Genomic DNA, 19,443 nt, shown 5'->3' with positions numbered 1-19,443 from the left:
AACTCCCAGCTCAAGCAGACATACCTGTGCTAGCTCTGGTCAAGCTAGCATGCTAACAATAGAGAAGCAGTGGGAGGGGCTAGCCACTCCAAGGACAGACCCATTGAAAACCATGGATATGTAGTTGGGGTGGCAAGTGGCTCACATTGCCATTACTTTTACCCATACTAGCTCTGATCAAGCTAGCATGCTGTGTCTCCTTCAGCTCAGAGTCACAAAGTCACTCCAGCTCAAAGAGTAGGTCATATTCTGATTGGTACCAGGGGAATGGGTCTAGGAGCTGTGCTCTGTAGTTATAAGCTCTGACTCTTTACTTTGTTCTCTCCAGGCCTCCTGATATGTTCAGAAGGGGCAGGGACGGGACAGAATTGATATCTGCATAAATCTCCCTAGAGTTCTTGGTTCCAGTGGAAGTGATTTGCATTTCCTGGCAGCATCTTTGTTCTCTCTGAGCTGTGTATGAAACACAGTAGTTTCAAAGTTAACACTTACCCCATCTTCTCTGCTGTCTTTTGGGCAAGGGATTGGAATGTAGAGAAGTGTAGAGGGGAAGGAGAGATTAAATATAGCAGGACTAGAAACAGAATTGCCATGTCAGATCAGACTTGTGGAGGTGGTGTGTCTGGGCTCCATCCCAGAGAAATGGCTATTCATGCGATGGAGCTAATGGACTACGGAGATCCTTCTTTATACTGAGAGAAACAGGGTAGGTGAAGTAATATCTTGTATTGGACCAACTTCTGTTGACAGAGGGGACAAGTTTTTGAACTACACAGAGTTCTTCAGATATAGATATCAAGCCTTTCTGCTTTAGCTTGGCAAGGGAAACTAAAATCATGAGTGCATAATCTTGCACAATTTACTTAGATTGTGTAAAAACTGCCTGTCCAGGTTCTGAGAGCAGGAATAATGCAGATTAATTTTTTAAAGACTGCTCAAACACATCAAAATTTGAAGTGTAAAGTATGGCACACATTATGGTATGGTATTAATGTAATAAGCAATGCATCAGATGACCGCAGTCTATCTCAGCAAGTATTCTGTTTTTTATTGAGCGGAGATTAGGGCCCCATTGGATACATACACCTAATAATGGGCAGTCCTTGCCGTGAAGATCCTACAATCCCTATAGACCAGATGGACAAAGGAAGGGTTATTAGCCCCATGTGAAGATTGGCCAAGGTCAGGCAGGGAGTCTGACAGCTAGGAATAGAACTTGGATCTCCTGAGTCGCTGTCCCTGGCCTGAACAATAAGGCCTCTTTCCTCTCTTTATGTAATGTCACTTCTCCTGCTACTGTTGACCACCCCTGAAAGGCAGACACCTACAGCAGAACCCTGCAGTCATGTTTTTTAGGAAATGAAGTAGAGAATAACTTATTTCTGTTACCAGCTGTGGAGGCCATGTTTAAAGTTCTACTAACCAAAGGAGATACTCTAAGCCCTGGTCTACACTAGGAGTTGAGGTCGAATTTAGCAGCGTTAAATTGATTTAATCCTGCATCCGTCCAAACGATGAAGCCATTTTTTTCGACTTAAAGGGCTCTTAACATCGATTTCCTTACTCCACCCCCGACAAGGGGATTAGCGCTGAAATCAGCCTTGCCGGGTTGAATTTGGGGTACTGTGGACGCAATTAGATGGTATTGGCCTCCGGGAGCTATCCCAGAGTGCTCCATTGTGACCACTCTGGACAGCACTCTCAACTCAGATGCACTGGCCAGGTAGACAGGAAAAGGCCTGCAAACTTTTGAATTTCAGTTTCCTGTTTGGCCAGCGTGGCAAGCTGCAGGTGAGTGCAGAGCTCATCAGCAGAGGTGACCATGATGGAGTCCCAGAATCGCAAAAGAGCTCCAGCATGGACCGAACAGGAGGTACAGGATCTGATTGCTGTATGGGGCGAGGAATCCGTGCTATCAGAACTATGTTCCAGTTTTCGAAATACCAAAACATTTGTCAATCTCCCAGGGCATGAAGGACAGAAGCCATAACAGGGACCCGAAGCAGTGCCGCATGAAACTGAAGGAGCTGAGGTAAGCCTATTAGAAAACCAGAGAGGCAAACGGCTGCTCCGGGTCAGAGCCCCAAACATGCTGCTTCTATGATGAGCTGCATGCCATTTTAGGGGGTTCAGCCACCACTACCCCAGCCGTGTTGTTTGACTTCTCCAATGGAGATGGAGGCAACACGGAAGCAGGTTTTGGGGACGAGGAAGATAGCTCATAGCAAGCAAGCGGAGAAACCGGTTTTCCTGACAGCCAGGAACTGTTTCTCACCCTGGACCTGGAGCCAGTACCTCCCGAACCCACCCAAGGCTGCGTCCCGGACCCACCAGGTGGAGAAGGGACCTCTGGTGAGTTTACCTTTTAAAATACTATACATGGTTTAAAAGCAAGCATGTTTAATGATTAATTTGCCCTGGCATTTGCGGCTCTCCTGGATGTACTCCCAAAGCCTTTGCAAAAGGTTTCTGGGGAGGGCAGCCTTATTCCATCCACCATGGTAGGACACTTTACCACACCAGGCCAGTAGCACGTACTCGGGAATCATTGTAGAACAAAGCATTGCAGTGTATGTTTGCTGGCATTCAAACAACATCCGTTGTTTATCTCTTTGCGTTATCCTCAGGAGAGTGATATCATTCATGGTCACCTGGTTGAAATAGGGTGCTTTTCTTAAGGGGACATTCAGAGGTGCCCGTTCCTGCTGGGCTGTTTGCCTGTGGCTGAACAGAAACGTTCCCCGCTGTTAGCCACTGGGAGGGCTGAGGGGCTAGCCACGTGGTGCGGGGAGGCAAAATGCAACCTTGGAATGAAAGCACATGTGCTATGTATGTAATGTTAACAGCAAGGTTTACCGTGAAAAAGTGTAGCCATTGTTCTAGAAAATGTGTGTTTTTAAATACCACTGTCCCTTTTTTTTCTCCACCAGCTGTATGTGTTTCAAGCATCACAGGATCTTCTCCTTCACAGAAGCTAGGGAAGATCGGAAGGTGAAAAAAATGCACTCGTGATGAAATGTTATCTGAGATCATGCTGTCCTCCCACACTGACAGAGCACAGACAAATGTGTGGAGGCAGACAATCTCAGAGTGCAGGAAAGCACAAAATGACTGGGAGGAGAGGTGGTGGGCTGAGGAGAGGGCTGAAGCTGAAAGATGGCGGCAGCGTGATGAGAGGAGGCAGGATTCAATGCTGAGGCTGCTGGAGGATCAAACTAATATGCTCCAGCGTATGGTTGAGCTGCAGGAAAGGCAACTGGAGCACAGACTGTCGCTACAGCCCCTGTGTAACCAACCGCCCTCCTCCCCAAGTTCCATAGCCTCCTCACCCAGACGCCCAAGAAAGCAGTGGGGGGGCCTTCTGTCACACAGCCACTCCACCCCAGAGGATTGCCCAAGCAACAGAAGGCTGGCATTCAATAAGTTTTAAACTTTTAAAGTGCTGTGTGGCCTTGTCCTTCCCTCCTCCACCACCCCTCCCAGTACTTCTATCCTCCACCGCCCCTCCTGGGCTACCTTGGCAGTTATCCCCTTATTTGTATGATGAAATAATAAAGAATGCATGAATGTGAAGCAACAGTGACTTTATTGCCTCTGCAATCGGTGATCAAAGGGAGGAGGGGAGAGTACTTAGCTTACAGGGAAGTAGAGTGAACCAAGGGGTGGGGGGTCTCATCAAGGAGAAACAAACAGAACTTTCACACCGTAGCCTGGCCAGTCATGAAACTGGTTTTCAAAGCTTCTCTGATGCACACCGCACCCTCCTGTGCTCTTCTAACTGCCCTGGTGTCTGGCTGCGCATAACCAGCGGCCAGGCTATTTGCCTCAACCTCCCACCCTGCCATAAACGTCTCCCCCTTACTCTCACAGATATTGTGGAGCGCAGGGCAAGCAGAAATAACAGTGGGAATACTGGTTTTGTTGAGGTCTGAGTCAGTAAACTGCGCCAGCGCGCCTTTAAACGTCCAAATGCACATTCTACCACCATTCTGCACTTGCTCAGCCTGTAGTTGAACAGCTCCTGACTACTGTCCAGGCTGCCTGTGTACGACTTCATGAGCCATGGCATTAAGGGGTAGGCTGGGTCCCCAAGGATATCTATAGGCATTTCAATATCCCCAACGGTTATTTTCTGGTCTGGGAATAAAGCCCTTCCTGCAGCTTATGAAACAGACCAGAGTTCCTGAAGATGCAAGCGTCATGTACCTTTCCCGGCCATCCCACGTTGATGTTGGTGAAAAGTCCCTTGTGATCCACCAGTGCTTGCAGCACTATTGAAAAGTACCCCTTGCGGTTTATGTACTCGCCGGCTTCGTGCTCCGGTGCCAAGATAGGGATATGGGTTCCGTCTACGGCCCCACCACAGTTAGGGAATCCCATTGCAGCAAAGCCATCCACTATGACGTACACGTTTCCCAGGGTCACTACCCTTGATATCAGCAGATCTTTGATTGCGTTGGCTACTTGAATCACAGCAGCCCCCACAGTAGATTTGCCCACTCCAAATTGATTCCCAACTGACCTGTAGCTATCTGGTGTTGCAAGCTTCCACAGGGCTATTGCCACTCGCTTCTCAACTGTGAGGGCTGCTCTCATCTTGGTATTCTTGTGCTTCAGGGCAGGCGAAAGCAAGTCACAAAGTTCCATGAAAGTGCCCTTACGCATGCGAAAGTTTCGCAGCCACTGGGAATCGTCCCAGACCCGCAACACTATGCGGTCCCACCAGTCTGTGCTTGTTTCCCGGGCCCAGAATCGGCGTTCTATGGCATGAACCTGCCCCATTAGCACCATGATGCCCGCATTGCCAGGGCCCGTGCTTTGAGAGAAGTGTGTGTCCATGTCTTCATCACTCTCGTCACTGCGCTGAGGTCGCCTGGTTTCGCTTTGCCAGGTTCTGGTGCTGCATATACTGCTGGATAATGCGCATGGTGTTTAATGTGCTCCTAATTGCCAAAGTGATCTGAGCAGGCTCCATGCTTGCTGTGGTATGGCGTCTGCACAGAAAAAAGGCGCGGAATGATTGTCTGCCGTTGCTCTGATGGAGGGAGGGGCGACTGACGACATGGCTTATAGGGAATTAAAATCAACAAAGGGGGTTGGCTTTACATCAAGGAGAAACAAAAACAACTGTCACATAGAATGGCCCCCTCAAGGATTGAACTCAAAACCCTGGGTTTAGCAGGCCAATGCTCAACCCACTGAGCTACCCCTCCCTCTGGTATTTCAGGTAGGACTGAATCTCCATTAAAGTTCTCAAGGTGCCCCTGACAGACCTCACCAAAACGATTGTTGGCCATTGATTTCACTGAGGGAGGGGGGAAGCAAATGAATACAAAACAAATCTGGTCTATTTCTTGTTTTGATCCACTCCATCTATGTATTACATATTTGGCTGGCAGCAGACGGTGCAGTAGGACTGCAAGCCATCCTCATCTCCTGCTTGCCCTGCAGAAGATGGTACAATAGGACTGCCGGCAGGACTAAAGAGAGTGACCTGGTCGAGTCACTCCTATTTTAGTCCCTGCACCCATGTCTGCCCAGGTGCTCCTGACCAACCTTACCAAGGCGGCCAGGAGCACCTCGGACATGATGAGGATGATTTTCAGGCATACTGTACCGTCTGCTGCCACAAGGCAATGGGTTGCTGCTGCTGTGTAGCAATGCCGTACCACGTCTGCCAGCACCCAGGAGACATAGGGTGACAGTGAGCTGAGCGGGCTCCATGCTTGCCGTGGTATGGCGTCTGTACAGGTAACTCAAGAAAAAAGGCACAAAACGATTGTCTGCCCTTGCTTTCACGGAGGGAGGGAGGGCCTGATGACATGTACCCAGAACCACCCGCAACAATGTTTTTGTCGCATCAGGCGTTGGGATCTCAACCCAGAATTCCAATGGGCAGCAGAGACTGTGGGAACTGTGGGATAGCTACCCACAGTGCAACACTCCGGAAGTCGAAGCTTGCCTCGGTACTGTGGAAGCACTCCGCCGAGTTAATGCACTTAATGCACTTAGAGCATTTTGTGTGGGGACACACACACTTGAATATATAAAAACGATTTCTAAAAAACAGACTTCTATAAATTCAACCTAATTTTGTCGTGTAGACATACCCTAATACTCCAATGGGTACTAAGGTGTCCAGTTGTTTACATCATTTGTTACCCAGTGGAATGACAGTAGGCAGGATCGTGAAGAGACAATTTGTTACATGGATTTCAAACTCTTGGCCTTGTGCCTTTAATAAGTATCTTTTATTTTATGCCGCATGTGCATCTTATTGGTGTGAGCTAAAAGATACTTATTAAAGGCACAATGCCTTTAATAAGTGCTCATCTTACAGACACTGTCCCCTTCTTTGCTTAGCAGAGCGTTAACCCAGCTGGCCCCTCTGGCAAGAGAAGTGCCTAGGTCAATGCCTCAGGAGCTTGGATATTCTTTAAAATGGAAACACAGTGCATTCTGCTTCGCAAAAACTTATTCAAAAGTTGCCAGTGAGCACCAGGGAGCTTTGTGAGACTGCAGTTAAGGAAGTAAGTGCTGGGATGGCCATGTAAGGACATTAAACACTAGGTGGTGATGCTGTCATGAAGTAGAGCAAAAGAGCACAGTTGTTTTTATTGCATCTAGATTGACTCCTGTGCAAATGGGAACCACGGGGCATACACAGTCAGGAAATAGCTCTGCTATCTGATGTCATAACTATGTCATTATTCATTTTGGATGGGGTTCAGTTACTACAGTATGAGCTGCTTCTATTCGAGAAATGTACAGCACACCACAAACAATCATTACAGGGGGCAAACACACATCCTGATCTTAATGCTACACAGGTAAGAGTTTGCACATCATCATGAGAAAATAAGACTGCTTCTAAGCATCTGTTAGTTCTTGACTGGCCGGGTGCTGTGTGGGCTTGAGTCTTTATTGTGCAGTCATTTACTGCCATGCAAAGTGGGTTGATGGGGTTTCTGCACCCATTTTGCACTGTGTTAAATGACTGCACAGTGGAGAGTCAGGACCTGTGTGTCCCCCAGTGCATTTGCTCATCGTGGGTGGGTTTGGGATCGAGATTGCATGGCAGGACGTTGCACAGAAACATAATGTCTGTTAAAACAGGTGGCTTGATCTGATGAGGGGAGGGCTCCCTCATGAATCTTTCTGAGGCCAGCACAGAGTATGCGCAGCCTTTGCTAGTTGCACTGCTGCTATTCATGCTTTTTTCAGACCTCCTAGGTCTCTTTCTCAGCTGTGACTGAAGGCTAGTTTGTATCATACAAATGCTTCATTTTCCTCCTGGCTTTTCTGTGCTGAAACACACTGTCACTCCCACGGTATGCTAGGGGGCCTATAATCCGAAGCCCACTGAAATCCCATTATCTTCGATGGCCTTTGGATGCAGGTGTAGATCCTGGGGCAGCTCTTTGCTGTTGAGTCTTATCACACTTGACTTCTCCCTGCAGAGGTGTGGCTCATTTATCCTCATGGAGCATCCCCAGGATCTCTCCCAGCAGAGGGAAGGTACATTCCAGCAGTGGTAGAAGTGCTAAAGTACACAGGGTGCAGATGTTTCTACCACTGTGTGGTCTCACCCTGTTCAGAGCTTGAGTCACTTGCACTGGGTTCTGCTGCTCCTCTCCTGCCCTTGCTGCAGCCTGGCCTACCTATTCCCTGCTGGCTGCTGATTGGTGCATAGCTGAGTGAGTGCATATCTCGGAAGAAGGCTTCCTAGGAGTGGCCAGGGGCAGATGTGCTGGAACTGGCATCTGGGCTGCTGAGGAGCTCCAGGCAGGTGTCTGCAGAGCATCACCTGGTCCCCCGGTGAGCGCTGGGGAAAGGTTAAAGGTCTCAAGGTGTAATGTAACAAGGCCCACAATGCTCGCAGCCAGCTCAGGAGAGGGAGGAGAACCTGCCCATTCTGCGGTGAACCAGACCCAATTCCCAGCCCCTGCACTTCAGTACAAGCCATGATGCTGCTCAACAGAACAGAGGCATTCAGCGTCATGGCCCTGGAACATCTGGAGGGGGAAACGGGCCCCAGCTGAGACAAGGACGCCAGAGATCCCTGAGATCATAGGACAGGCCCTCTTCGGAGCGTCCCAAGCCCTAGAGAGGACATCAGCTGAGCTGGTTCAGGGGGAGGCAGTACTGGGAGACAAGGGGCACCACGTGTGTGGCTTTCTAATTGCTCTTTGTACCGTGGGGGGCTGGGTTTGTAGGTGCCCAGGCTGAGGGATATTTGGACACCATTATTGTTGTGAAACAGGCAGAGGCTGCCTCTCCCCTCTGCCTTTGCAGATACCTCCAGCACAAGGCGCTCCACCACCTCCCAGCTTCAGTTCTCCCAGCCTCTGCCAGGTTCAGAAGTTCCCTGGCCGAGTGGGGAGTGGGCTGTGCGCAGGGGCTGCGTGCCCGACACATCCCAGTTGGGAAACAAAGGGGACATTGAAAATCAGCAAAGAAAAATATCTGCTGCTCTGAACCTTCCTCCACCTACTGGCTCCCGGCCCCGGGGAGGTGAGGTGAGGGAAACAGCAGCTCCGATTGACCCAGAAACTTTTGCTGTGCAGTGGAGTGTTTGATCTTTCGTGGCTGCCTTAGTGTCTTGGAGCTGTTGCAAGGCCAATTTGCCTCTGGTCCTGTGCTTTGTCGTTAAAGGTTTTCCTCAAGTTAATTGTTCGATCCCTAGGGTAAACTACACACAATTGTAGCGTGGAACAGACTTCTGGGGAGTGTCCAGACCAGCTGCACGAAGACAGTAACTAGCCAGACTGAACTAGCAAGCATTAAGCTTGAGCTAACACCTCTTGGGCAGACATACTCCCCTCTGCCGTGGGTGGTGTCTGACCCATCCCTGAAGCAGAGCTGTGGGTGGAGCAGTGTTAGGGACACTTCAGGACTCAAATGTTAAGGAAACTACATTTAGCATTTATTAGGGCCAACATCTGTACATCTCCTCTCCCTGCAAGGCTTTAAATTACACTAACCCACCCCTCCCCTTGCTTGGAAAGATGACCTCTGCTGTGCCACTTGGTGTTAGTTACCTTAGGGGCTGCTCATTTCTGCTTTATTCCTGGGAACAAAGAAGACACATGCTGCCTATTTCACATTACATCACTGTAAGTGAATAATGGCAAACAGTTGGTTCCCCAGGGTTACAACCGATCTTAATGACAGGTTTCAGAGTAGCTAGTGTTAGTCTGTATTCGCACAAAGAAAAGGAGGACTTGTGGCACCTTAGAGACTAACCCATTTATTTGAGCATGAGCTTGTAGCTCACGAAAGCTTATGCTCAAATAAATTTGTTAGTCTCTAAGGTGCCACAAGTCCTCCTGTTCTTTTAACCGATCTTAATGTTTTTTGTAAAGGAGAGGGAGGATTTCCCTGTTGTCTGAGTGGGAGACTTGTCTCCATGTCTGTACTGACACCTACCCCAGACAGGAGTTGCAGGCATGGTGGAATGCTGTGGTGTATCAGAATAGGGTGATATCCCTTTAAATAGCTTAGGAGCCCTCTAGTAGTGGGCCCTGTCTTCTGCTGCAGAAGCCACCAGCCCCCTGCCAGAGAAGCGGAGTGTGTGTATATTGTCAGTCACCCTAATTATTTGGAACCTGACTGTGCCGTGTATTCCTTGTATGTAGAGAGAGCAAAACCGTGTATTAGATTTGAATCAGAAGTCTCTGGCAATTGCATGTATCTAGACTCAAACAGCTATTTCTCTAACAAATGAGGTACTAACTCATACTAACAAGACTGAGAACCGAAGCCTTTAAACTCAGATTACAGGCTGTGGAAAGCTGACAACTGCGAAATCTTGTTCTATTGACATGCTTAACGGCACACTTGCATCTGTGTCACAGCCATGGCCAGTTTCCATATGTTCCTTCTAGGAACAATATCACACAGTGCTGATTGCACCCAATTAATTTAAACACCCATCTATTAAGTCACCCAGCTAGTAAGCTGGAGGAGGAAGCTAGACATCTGAGTGAGTGCCCGACCACTCTAGCTACCTCCTCCCAGGATAGCAGCCAGGCATGGAACACCATAGCCTGAGTCCTACCTCCATGCAAAGTACCAGCTAACGGGGAATAAGCATGAGGTCCTTTTCAGCTACAAGACACCAGGGATGTAGGCAGCTGGTGACCTGCAGCTCTGACTGGCTAGTGTCTGGGGCTGCACCATGCATGTACTGAGACACGTCTGGTGGTCGCTTGTGACCAGCTTAGGGTGGGCATCCTGCCACGGGGCTCACGAGGGCTCAGTGGGAACAGAGGCCTTTGAACTACACCAGGGGCAGGCTGCCATGATGTGGGTTCCATCCTGCCCCTACTCAGTCTCCACTGGCTTTGTGGGGTCTGCCAGGGCTAAGTGGTGGCTGTAGAAGTGGCTGGAGGCAGAGGCCCATGTCAAAGTGAAGCTGTTTGCCAAGACGGGCGCTCCTGCTGCGGCGTGAAAGGGGAAAGTGCCCTAGGGATGCAGGGAGGTGTTTGAAAGGAGGAGGAACTTCAGACTATGGGAGGGTGGGTCTTTCCCCCCTCTTGTGGCTGGTCTAGGTAAGATTGGAGGCTGCTACAGCTAGAGGACATAGGGCTGAGCTCCTCCAAAGGTGTTTAGGCACTTATCTCGTATTGAGTTCAAGGGGAATTAGGCACCTAAATACCTTTGACCGTTTCTGCCTTAGTCCCTTACTTCAGGCATCAGAGACTTATGGTTTCAGTGTATGTGGTGTGGGGTCTGACCCTGGTTGATGGCCCAATGGGTTTGGCCATTCATAGTGAAGCTCTGGTGAGAAGAGTGAGTGATGAAGGGCTATCAAGTGCCCTTAGGAGCTGATTCATCCTCTTAGACTTGAGTTCTTGCCAACCCACATTTAAAGTGGAAAAGGTAAATAACTGGACATTGAACAGACTGTAGCTTAATTCCCAGAGGAATTAAAAAAAAAAATCAATCAAGTAACTGAGTTCAGTAAAATAGAACTGTGCCTGTCTCTCTACAGAATGATTGACATTTTATTCCTCTTAGAATTGGAAACAGCATTTGCCCTACGATCTCTCAGCATGTGCGTGGATAGGTTATTGTTGATAATGTGTAAGTGGTGCCTAGTTTGTGTCACTTCTGCCACAAAGCAGCTGAAGTTACAGATAGCGGATCACCGCGGTCCATTTAGACTGTATGTGACTGTTTCAGCTAATGCAGCAAGAATCTAGTTTGCTTTCCATCTGACTGGTGGGCCAGTCTCGATTGGAGAGATAAAGCGGCCATCTACAGGTCAGATAATTTGTCAAAATGCCTTAGCTGGACAGCAGTGAACATTAACCTGATTCGTTAAGATCATGTCGCTTGGTGGGTTTTGTGGTGTAGACTTGTCAACTGTCTTCCCAAAAAGTCATACTTGAAAATCAGCCATTCATTGGACTGATCTCTTTGCAGCAATTCTTCACGGGTCTCTGCTGCGAACAGAAAACAGTACCAAAATCCTCGCTGCGAGTGCACTGAGGACAGGTGCAGCTGTGGCCAGGGAAGTTGGATCAGTGACAGAGAGCAATCAGCACGTGGACTTGCTGTAGCCAGGGGATAGTCCAGACCTCAAAATAGCATCTGAACGTCTGCAAGCAGAAAAGAACACGTAAGGCTTCCAAATTCAACCCAGGTGTCACTAATTCTCAGCCTTTTCCAGACTGTGGCCCCATGTTACAGCAGAAAAGTTTGGAGACTTTCCTTCCATCTAGCCAGATGGAAAGGGAGGGTGGACATGACCCCCAGGCCCCATGTTGAGGATCTGCGCCCTAAGTGATGGTTAAAGCATCCGCTAAGCCAGGTTCCTGGCCTTACAAAATGGTCATTAGCCTTTCAGCAGGCCATTTAACCAGTATCCTAGCAGGAGTATATGAGGGGGTAAAGAATCCTTGCTTGTAGGTTAAGCATGTAGCAGTTCTTTCCCCTGCTGCTCATAGAATATCAGGGTTGGAAGCGACCTCAGGAGGTCATCTAGTCCAACCCCCTGCTCAAAGCAGGACCAATCCCCAATTTTTGCCCCAGATCCCAAAATGGCGCCCTCAAGGATTGAACTCACAGCCCTAGGTTTAGCAGGCCAATGCTCAAACCACTGAGCTATCCCTGCCCCCCCCCAGAAGCTGCTGGTGAAGTTTACACCATAAATGGCTCTCCAGGAGGGCTGGGGAAGGATGCGTGCATAATAAAGTTGCATCTGTTCTCCAGGAAACTTCCTCCCTACACATTTTGGGTGGAACTTTCCAGAGTGCTCCACAATGGCTCAGCTCTGCTCCCATTGAAGGCAATGAAAAATCCCACTCAGAACTGATAAAACCCTCTGCGTCGAAACCCTGTACACTTGAGTTTTGTGAAGGGTATGAAATGGAAATTGCTATTGTGTGTATATATGAACTGGTGAGAGTCATCCCACTGCAAATCAAGAGTGACACACAGGCACGTTTGCAGGATTGGGGCCTTATTGACTGTGATCCAATGCCTGTTGAATCCAGTCGAAAGACTCCCCTTGACTTTAGGCCCTGTACTCCCATGAACTTAAAAATGTAGCTACAAAGCAATCCCAAGGGAAAGAGAAAATGAAACTCGTTCTACTTGTTGCAGATTTTTCTTCTTCTGAAAGTCGCAGCTGTCCAAGTTGGAATGTCCCCTCTTGTCACACACTGTCCGGCCAATTTCCACATTGAGCATGTATTTCAGCCCTCTGACAACCTAGAGGACGCAGTTTCCAGGTTAGTTAATAGAGAGGAGAAGGGGTGGGGCAGGGCGAGGAGAAGAGATCAGATGTATCCAAAAGGAGTCAGAGCATTGGGCTATGGAACAAGAACTGGGTACTTGGTCTAAACCAACTACACAGTGTGTGTTCTAGGTGTGTCAAACAATGCCCCTTGGGAGAATAAGCTAATACTCGGAGGCTTCGGGGTTGAGGGAGAACCTGGGATCAGAGCCCATGGTGCTAGGTGCTGTACAAACATATGTCTAAGGCCCTGTCCCAAAGAGCTTACACTGTCCAAATACAGCATTGAAAAGCAGGTGCTTAGGACAACCTGATCACTGCAATGGAACTGGGGAAGTGTCTGCTGGGAACGAGGCGGAAAACAAGATTTCATTTGTCAATCCTCCTGTGGGATCTAGGCTGAGTTACAGACCAGCACCTGAATCCTGTGGCGTCTTTTACCGATTGCCATCGAGGAAACTCAGTGCAGCAATCCTGGCTAATAAACCTTGCTTTGTTATCTTCCCTGGGGCGGGGGGAAATCCTTTTTTAAAAAGAGTCAAAATACTTCTAACTGTTGATGTTAGAATGAGCTATTTCACTGCTAGGCCTGAGGGGCCAGACGCCTGACTGAAGGCAGCAGAGTGACAGGGACAGCACCGAGATACAGCTGCTGAGTGAGGAATATGAATGCTCCTGCTTGTATTGGCAAGAGCAGAAGAAGAGCTCACTACTCTTAACTTATTTGGGCTGAGTCAGAAACATTTTCTATGCGACCAAGCTGTGTGCTTACCTGCACCATTGCTTTGGTTATATGAGACTCTTTGAATAGAAAAATGTCGTTTGAGCTGTTGTTATAGCGATAAACCCCAAAGCGAGCGGCTCTGCGAACTCCGGGGTCATGGGTGTTCATGGGTCTGGGAAATCCAGGTCTGGTGGTTGAATTCGGCTTCTCCAGGTAGAGAACTAGAATGCCAGAAACATGCTCCATTACAAACACTGTGCAGGGTCAGAGAACACAGTATGTCTCCAGGTTAACACCACTCTGCCACTACTCCAGTGTGACATCTGCCCCCTTAAACTCCCTTCTCAGAGGGGGCGTGTTTCTTATACCAGGGCTGCTATTTTGCAGCTGCTGGCTGAAAGGTGCGGTTTCATCATAATTGGTTTCTAGAAGCTTATGAAATATCCTACTTAGCTCCATGTTCAAAACACTTATCTAAGATCCCAGGACTGTTGTCTCATTGTGGATTCAATGGGAGGGTTCTCTTTTTGGAGCAATTTTAGAGGCATTTACCACTTGATAGCATCCGCTGTTCAAAACAGACAGATGGGTGCATGTGAGTGAGAGGTTATTGTACAAATAAACTAACTCAATTCACTGCAGAAGAGTCCTTTATGATAATGTATCTGCAAAACTAACACTTATTTCTAAAATATGGGAAAATGCAACATTTTCAGTTGTTTGTCAAGGCTCCTGAGAGTTTTGTAGCATGAGCAAGGGCCAGAGAAAGAAATTAAGGGCCAGATCCTTAATTGGTATAAAGCACCACAGTTCTGTTGATTATGCTGATTTACCCCAGCTGAGGATCTGGCTCTGTAAGTTGCTCTCACACACAGCTTGTGCTGATTTACTGTAAATATTAAGTCTGTCTCCTCCAACTTATCTTTCACACCTAAGGCTCTCATTAGCACCAAGCCACAGAGAAAAATAAGTGTTATTAAAACAGTTTACACTGAGAACACAGTTAGATCACATTGCTGTGAAGCATGAGACACTGCACGTGAAGTGAACATGCACTCGTTACAATGCATATGAAAGAGGATACCAAATTCTCCTTTATCTGCCTACCCAGCTCTTAAGATTCTTTGCACAATTTACCTTCCCTTCTTCCAATCAAGCATGAGTTTATGCTGCTGATGGGGACATAACAAAAGAATAGAGGGATGCCAATTGCTGGGGATCAAGATGTGAAACAAGCTTGCAGTCATCTGAGTTATGAGCAGATCAAACTTTTATTAAAAAGGATGAAAAGCTCCACCTTTTTGCTACACCTCATAACTTCTAGATGGTTTGTCCAATTAACTGCCAGTGCCCCCTCATGAGGATATTTCTCATTTGCCACCAGCCACAAGTACTCGGTCTGTAGGCAGGTATTTCAAATTTGGGAAGAACTGAAAAAGGAAAGGGTGTAGAAGGGGAAGAAATCCAGATTCAAATGGAAACTGATTTACAATCTGAGGCCCCAGTCTTGGAAACATCTTATGTGACTAACTTTTATTTGTATGAGTAAACTTATTATTACATAATAAGTATTTGCAGCATTAAGCTCTTAACGATAAAGCTGCTGCAGCTCCATAATACATGTTAAAATAAGGGTAATCTCACCTTCAAGGAGTAGAAGGATCTATCCAAGGTACTTAATAGCCCCCCACTATAATGGTATCTGAACACCTCCGTTTTTGATTGTACCTCATGTCACCCCTGTGAGCTCAGACAGTGCATTATCCCCATTTTTACAGATGAGGAGCTGAGGCACAGGGAGGCAAAGTGACACAGGAAATCCAGGGCAGAGCAGGGTCTTGAACCCAGGTCTGCCAAGACTTGGCTTGTACCCTAACCACTGGGCCACTCTTCCTCCCCTTCAGGATATTAAGGCAGCAATGCCCCTCCCTGACTCAGCATTGCAGAGTTAACTAGTGCCACCAATGGGATATGTGAATTAACTCTCCCTGGCAGCATCATTTCTAGGCCACTGCCCAAGGCAGGATGCCGGGGCGAAGATCTGATCTGTTTTGGCAAAACTTTACTGGCCGTGGATGGTTGATACAGTTATTTGATAAGTTCTGCATGGAAAAACTGATGGTGTTCAGGGCTGGTGTAGATATTAGCCCTGTGTCTGTAGGAGGAACCTGATAACCTCTTCCTCTTGTTCACAGTTAGCGACCCCATTGTGGCTTAACGCTCACTGACACCTATTGAGTCACAGCCTCTTGTAAGAGTGGTAAAAGAGCTCTCTGCCTGGCTAGGGAATCACATAAAAGGCACCTGAAGAGCTTTAAATGTCCTGCCTTGAAAAAAGGGGAGGCCAGTGTCAAAAGAAGTCTCTAGACTATGACTCCAGCTTCTAACTGATCATATTGGACAGATTAAGTTTCCTTTCAGATGAAGGAAGGCTGCCCGGACACCCCAAGCAGTGGGCACATTAGAAACACATAAGTAACCTTGGAGCGTGGGGGGACGGACACAGAGAGATTGTATCTTCGTATGATTCAAAAGTGATTTGTACAAAAAGTTTATGGTTTGCCAGTGATGGTGAGCAAACCTCAAGCAGACTGAGTCTGATCTCATCTCTTGGGAGTCTCACTAGAGCAGGCTGCAACAGAAATATTACAGGCTGGTGTGTGTGTCATATATCTCAACCCCAGGCACAGGGCAACTGCAGAGTTAATTGCACTAATAATCATCGTCGTCGTCGTCATTCGTAGCTCTGATATAGCAATTTTCATCCATAGATTTCAAAGCATGTCATGAAGGAGGTCAGTATCATTATCCCCACTTTACAGATGTGGAAGCTGAGGCAGAGGATGGTGACTTGCCCAAGGTCTCCCAGCAGGCCAGTTATTCCATCGGAACCAGTTTGCCCAGCCCAAAGCCCATAATTCACGTCAAGCGATGCAGCCATAGCTATGACTCCCACACCACAACCTTCCTGGCAAGGTCAGTCCCAACTCTGACATACAGGGCCTGAGTTGCCTCTCCTTTGTGCAGAGGGGGTGTGCGGGACTGGGGAGGTCCTCCTGATGGCCTGGATTGTTCATCGATGCATGACTGAAGCTGCATTCCCTAAAATACCAAGCCACAGGTCAGAGGCAGGATGGGTCAGTGGTTAGGGCACTAGGGTGGGGCTCACGAGACCCTACTTCCAGTCTCTGCTGTACCACAGACTCTCTGGGAGACCTGGAGCTCAGCCCACATGATCAGGCTCTCTGAGCCTCAGTCTACCACCTGTGAAAGGGAAATAAGCAGCTCCCCCAGCTCCCAGAAGTATCGTGAGGTGCTGCTGACATACTAACAAGGGTCATACACACAACAGGGCCGTGTACTGGAGCTGATTGCAGCCCAGTTGGATTTTAGCCAATAGGCTAAAGACACCTTGATAGGTTCTATACACGTAACCACGTCTTTCCTGCGTAGCCCTGTGGCTGCTGGCTAGCTGTGCCAGGCCCCATGGCAGTTTTAATGGAAAGGTTATAGCCTCACTGATGGCTGCAGGGGGAAAGGGCAATCCCAGTCCAGCCTGTCCTGGGCAGGGGCGTCATTTCAGAAAGATTCGGGGGGGATTAAGTGGAGTTAGCGTATAGAACATGTTTCAGAGTAGCAGCCGTGTTAGTCTGTATTCGCAAAAAGAAAAGGAGGACTTTTCATCGGATGAAGTGGGCTGTAGCTCACGAAAGCTTATGCTCAAATAAATTGGTTAGTCTCTAAGGTGCCACAAGTCCTCCTTTTCTTTTTTGCGAATAGAACATGCGATGTGATTCTGTTACAGCCTGCACAGCTGGGGTGGGGGCAGGGGGAAAGTGGAAGACACACAGACCTATGAGGAGTTGTGGGGAGGGGACGCAAACCGAGGTCTGGGGCGGGGCAACTGTCCCTCTTCCCCCAAAGCAAATGACACCTCTGTTCCTAGGTGTTAGCGAGACACACGACACTCTGGACAGAGCTAGTTAACTGTTCTAGGCTCTAGTCCCACTTCTCGCCCTGGGCAGAGGAACAGAGAACAGACACGTGGCAGATGTTAATCAGGGTGCTTAATGCACGACCGGAAAGCACTCAGATACTGCAGTGATAAGCATGGTATAACAACCTCTGTAGGCTAGAACAGACGGGTGGTCACCCTACCCAGGCAATCAAATGCTTGTATTTCCATCTCCCCATCTTCTATCCATGTCAGCTTTTACTTCCCAGATGGAGAGCAGGAAGAGAGTGACTGTATCTTGACTTGCTCAGTCCCTACCCCTTAAGGACCTGTTGTTCAAAGACAACTAGAGGCCCAAAAGCTAGAGGGTACCAGCTGTAAGGTCGCCACCTTGCCTTTGCCGGAGTTAAACACAACCACCCCGTACTAAGCCACAGGTGTCCATTCTTATATAGAGATGGGCTAAGTGCTCAGGGCCTGACTGGCTGCACTGAAATGGCCTTAAGTACTCTCCATATTCAGGGATGGTGTGGGTCTTGTCCTCCATAGTAAGTTAGAGCAGCCCTGGGGCTACCCTGACTTGTGCTCTCCTCCCCACAGGTCCTGAGAAGTATAGAAAAGGGGTCCAGTGCTCTGCAGCCCCACTCCTCATATCCCAGGAGCAGAGCCAGCACTCAGCCCTCGGACCAGCAGGGGCGCCTCTCTGCACAGAGGTAATCCTCAGAGGCGGTTTCCACAGACTGAGACTCAGACCATCAGATGCTTGCACCCTAAATGTTGGGCCTCTAAAATTCAGATCCAAATTCTGCAGCTGAGGCCCAGATGTGATTTCTTATGTGGAGGAGTGAGGCTGGAATATGAAGCTAACCTTACTAAGCTTTGTACATTGGTGATAAGAACAGAGGCGCAAACTCAGATAGACATTAAATGTGTTCCTTGCTCGGGAAAATCTGGGCAGTGGTAGATTTGTAAGAAGAGGCCAATTTTCAATGTTCCTCTCTTACTTTGAGGAACAAGGCCATGTTTTATTCAGACGCTTAAAAAGAAGCAGACCTCTGCAGCCCTCTTCAAACCTAGAAGGAAACCACAGCTGAAGCAGAGAGCTATCAATTCATCTAGCAACGTGTTTCCAGAAACCATAGGAGCCCCACTAACCTTTTCTCTGCATCAGTATCAAAATAAAAATACAAGTCCTAAAAAACAAAGCACCTTTGAAGTTACCACTCTAAAGATTTAAGGCTAGCGGTAATCAAGAGAGTTTCCTGGATCAGCAGAGTACGCAAGGAGCCAAAGGAATGCTTCATTAGAGTCTGCTAATCACTCCACTGCCAGCCTGTAATTGTTACATCCTGTCTTTACAGTTAATAATCAAGGTTGTGGAGAGGTTAGACTCTGATATAAATTAAAATCACAAGTTGACTTTAGAATTATTAGACAAGTCTCCTCAGATCACACTGTTTGATATAGGTAGGGAAATGCTATGGAGCAGTTGAAGTTACGTATGGAAACATAACCCACCTGCATTCAGACAACAGCTGCGACACACTGGAGTTCAGAAAGAGAAAGACTGGACTCTCAGATATTAGTCACACATACATCACATATATGTATATGCACAAGGTCAGCAAACCTTAAGCTTAAAGAAGATTGAAGTTATTTTCTGATCTTACCATTAGAGGTCCTGGCTAAGTCCCATAGACTTAAATAGCAAAACAGAGCCAAGCCCCAGCCAAAACTCATTGCTACCAGCTCGGCAGAGATGCAAGTGAAGAGTATTTCAGTCAGAGAACAGGCTGCTCCCCACAAGGAGGAAGATGTGCCTGTCTGAGAGCTCCCATTGGCTGCTGGAGGAACATGCACACACGCAAATTGACCACAGGTCTATCATTAACTTTATCTTCTGTTGATGATTCGACACTTTGAATAGCAACTGTATCAGTGACTCCTGGACAACATGGCTGCACCCAGGGGATGAGGGGTAGTTACTTTGAACCTTCACCTGGTACAAATGCACACAGG

At 48.0% G+C, this 19,443-nt stretch overlaps 1 protein-coding gene across 1 annotated transcript; it reads right to left on the bottom strand.

The window, feature by feature from the left end:
- Positions 1 to 10,987: 10,987 nt before the first annotated feature.
- Positions 10,988 to 19,178, bottom strand: CST7 (cystatin F). Its single transcript, XM_048842298.2, has 4 exons — positions 19,095 to 19,178; positions 13,518 to 13,690; positions 12,604 to 12,720; positions 10,988 to 11,606 (listed from the first exon to the last, which is right to left on the bottom strand). The coding sequence occupies exons 1-4, from the start codon at positions 19,162 to 19,164 to the stop codon at positions 11,529 to 11,531; spliced, it is 438 nt and encodes a 145-aa protein (XP_048698255.1). The 5' UTR covers positions 19,165 to 19,178; the 3' UTR covers positions 10,988 to 11,528.
- Positions 19,179 to 19,443: the final 265 nt, after the last annotated feature.

The sequence above is a fragment of the Caretta caretta genome, chromosome 3 (assembly GCF_965140235.1).
Source record: "Caretta caretta isolate rCarCar2 chromosome 3, rCarCar1.hap1, whole genome shotgun sequence".
NCBI lineage: Eukaryota > Metazoa > Chordata > Testudines > Cheloniidae > Caretta > Caretta caretta.
Note: the sequence above shows the minus strand (reverse complement) of the source record. Positions and strands in the feature narration are given on the sequence as shown.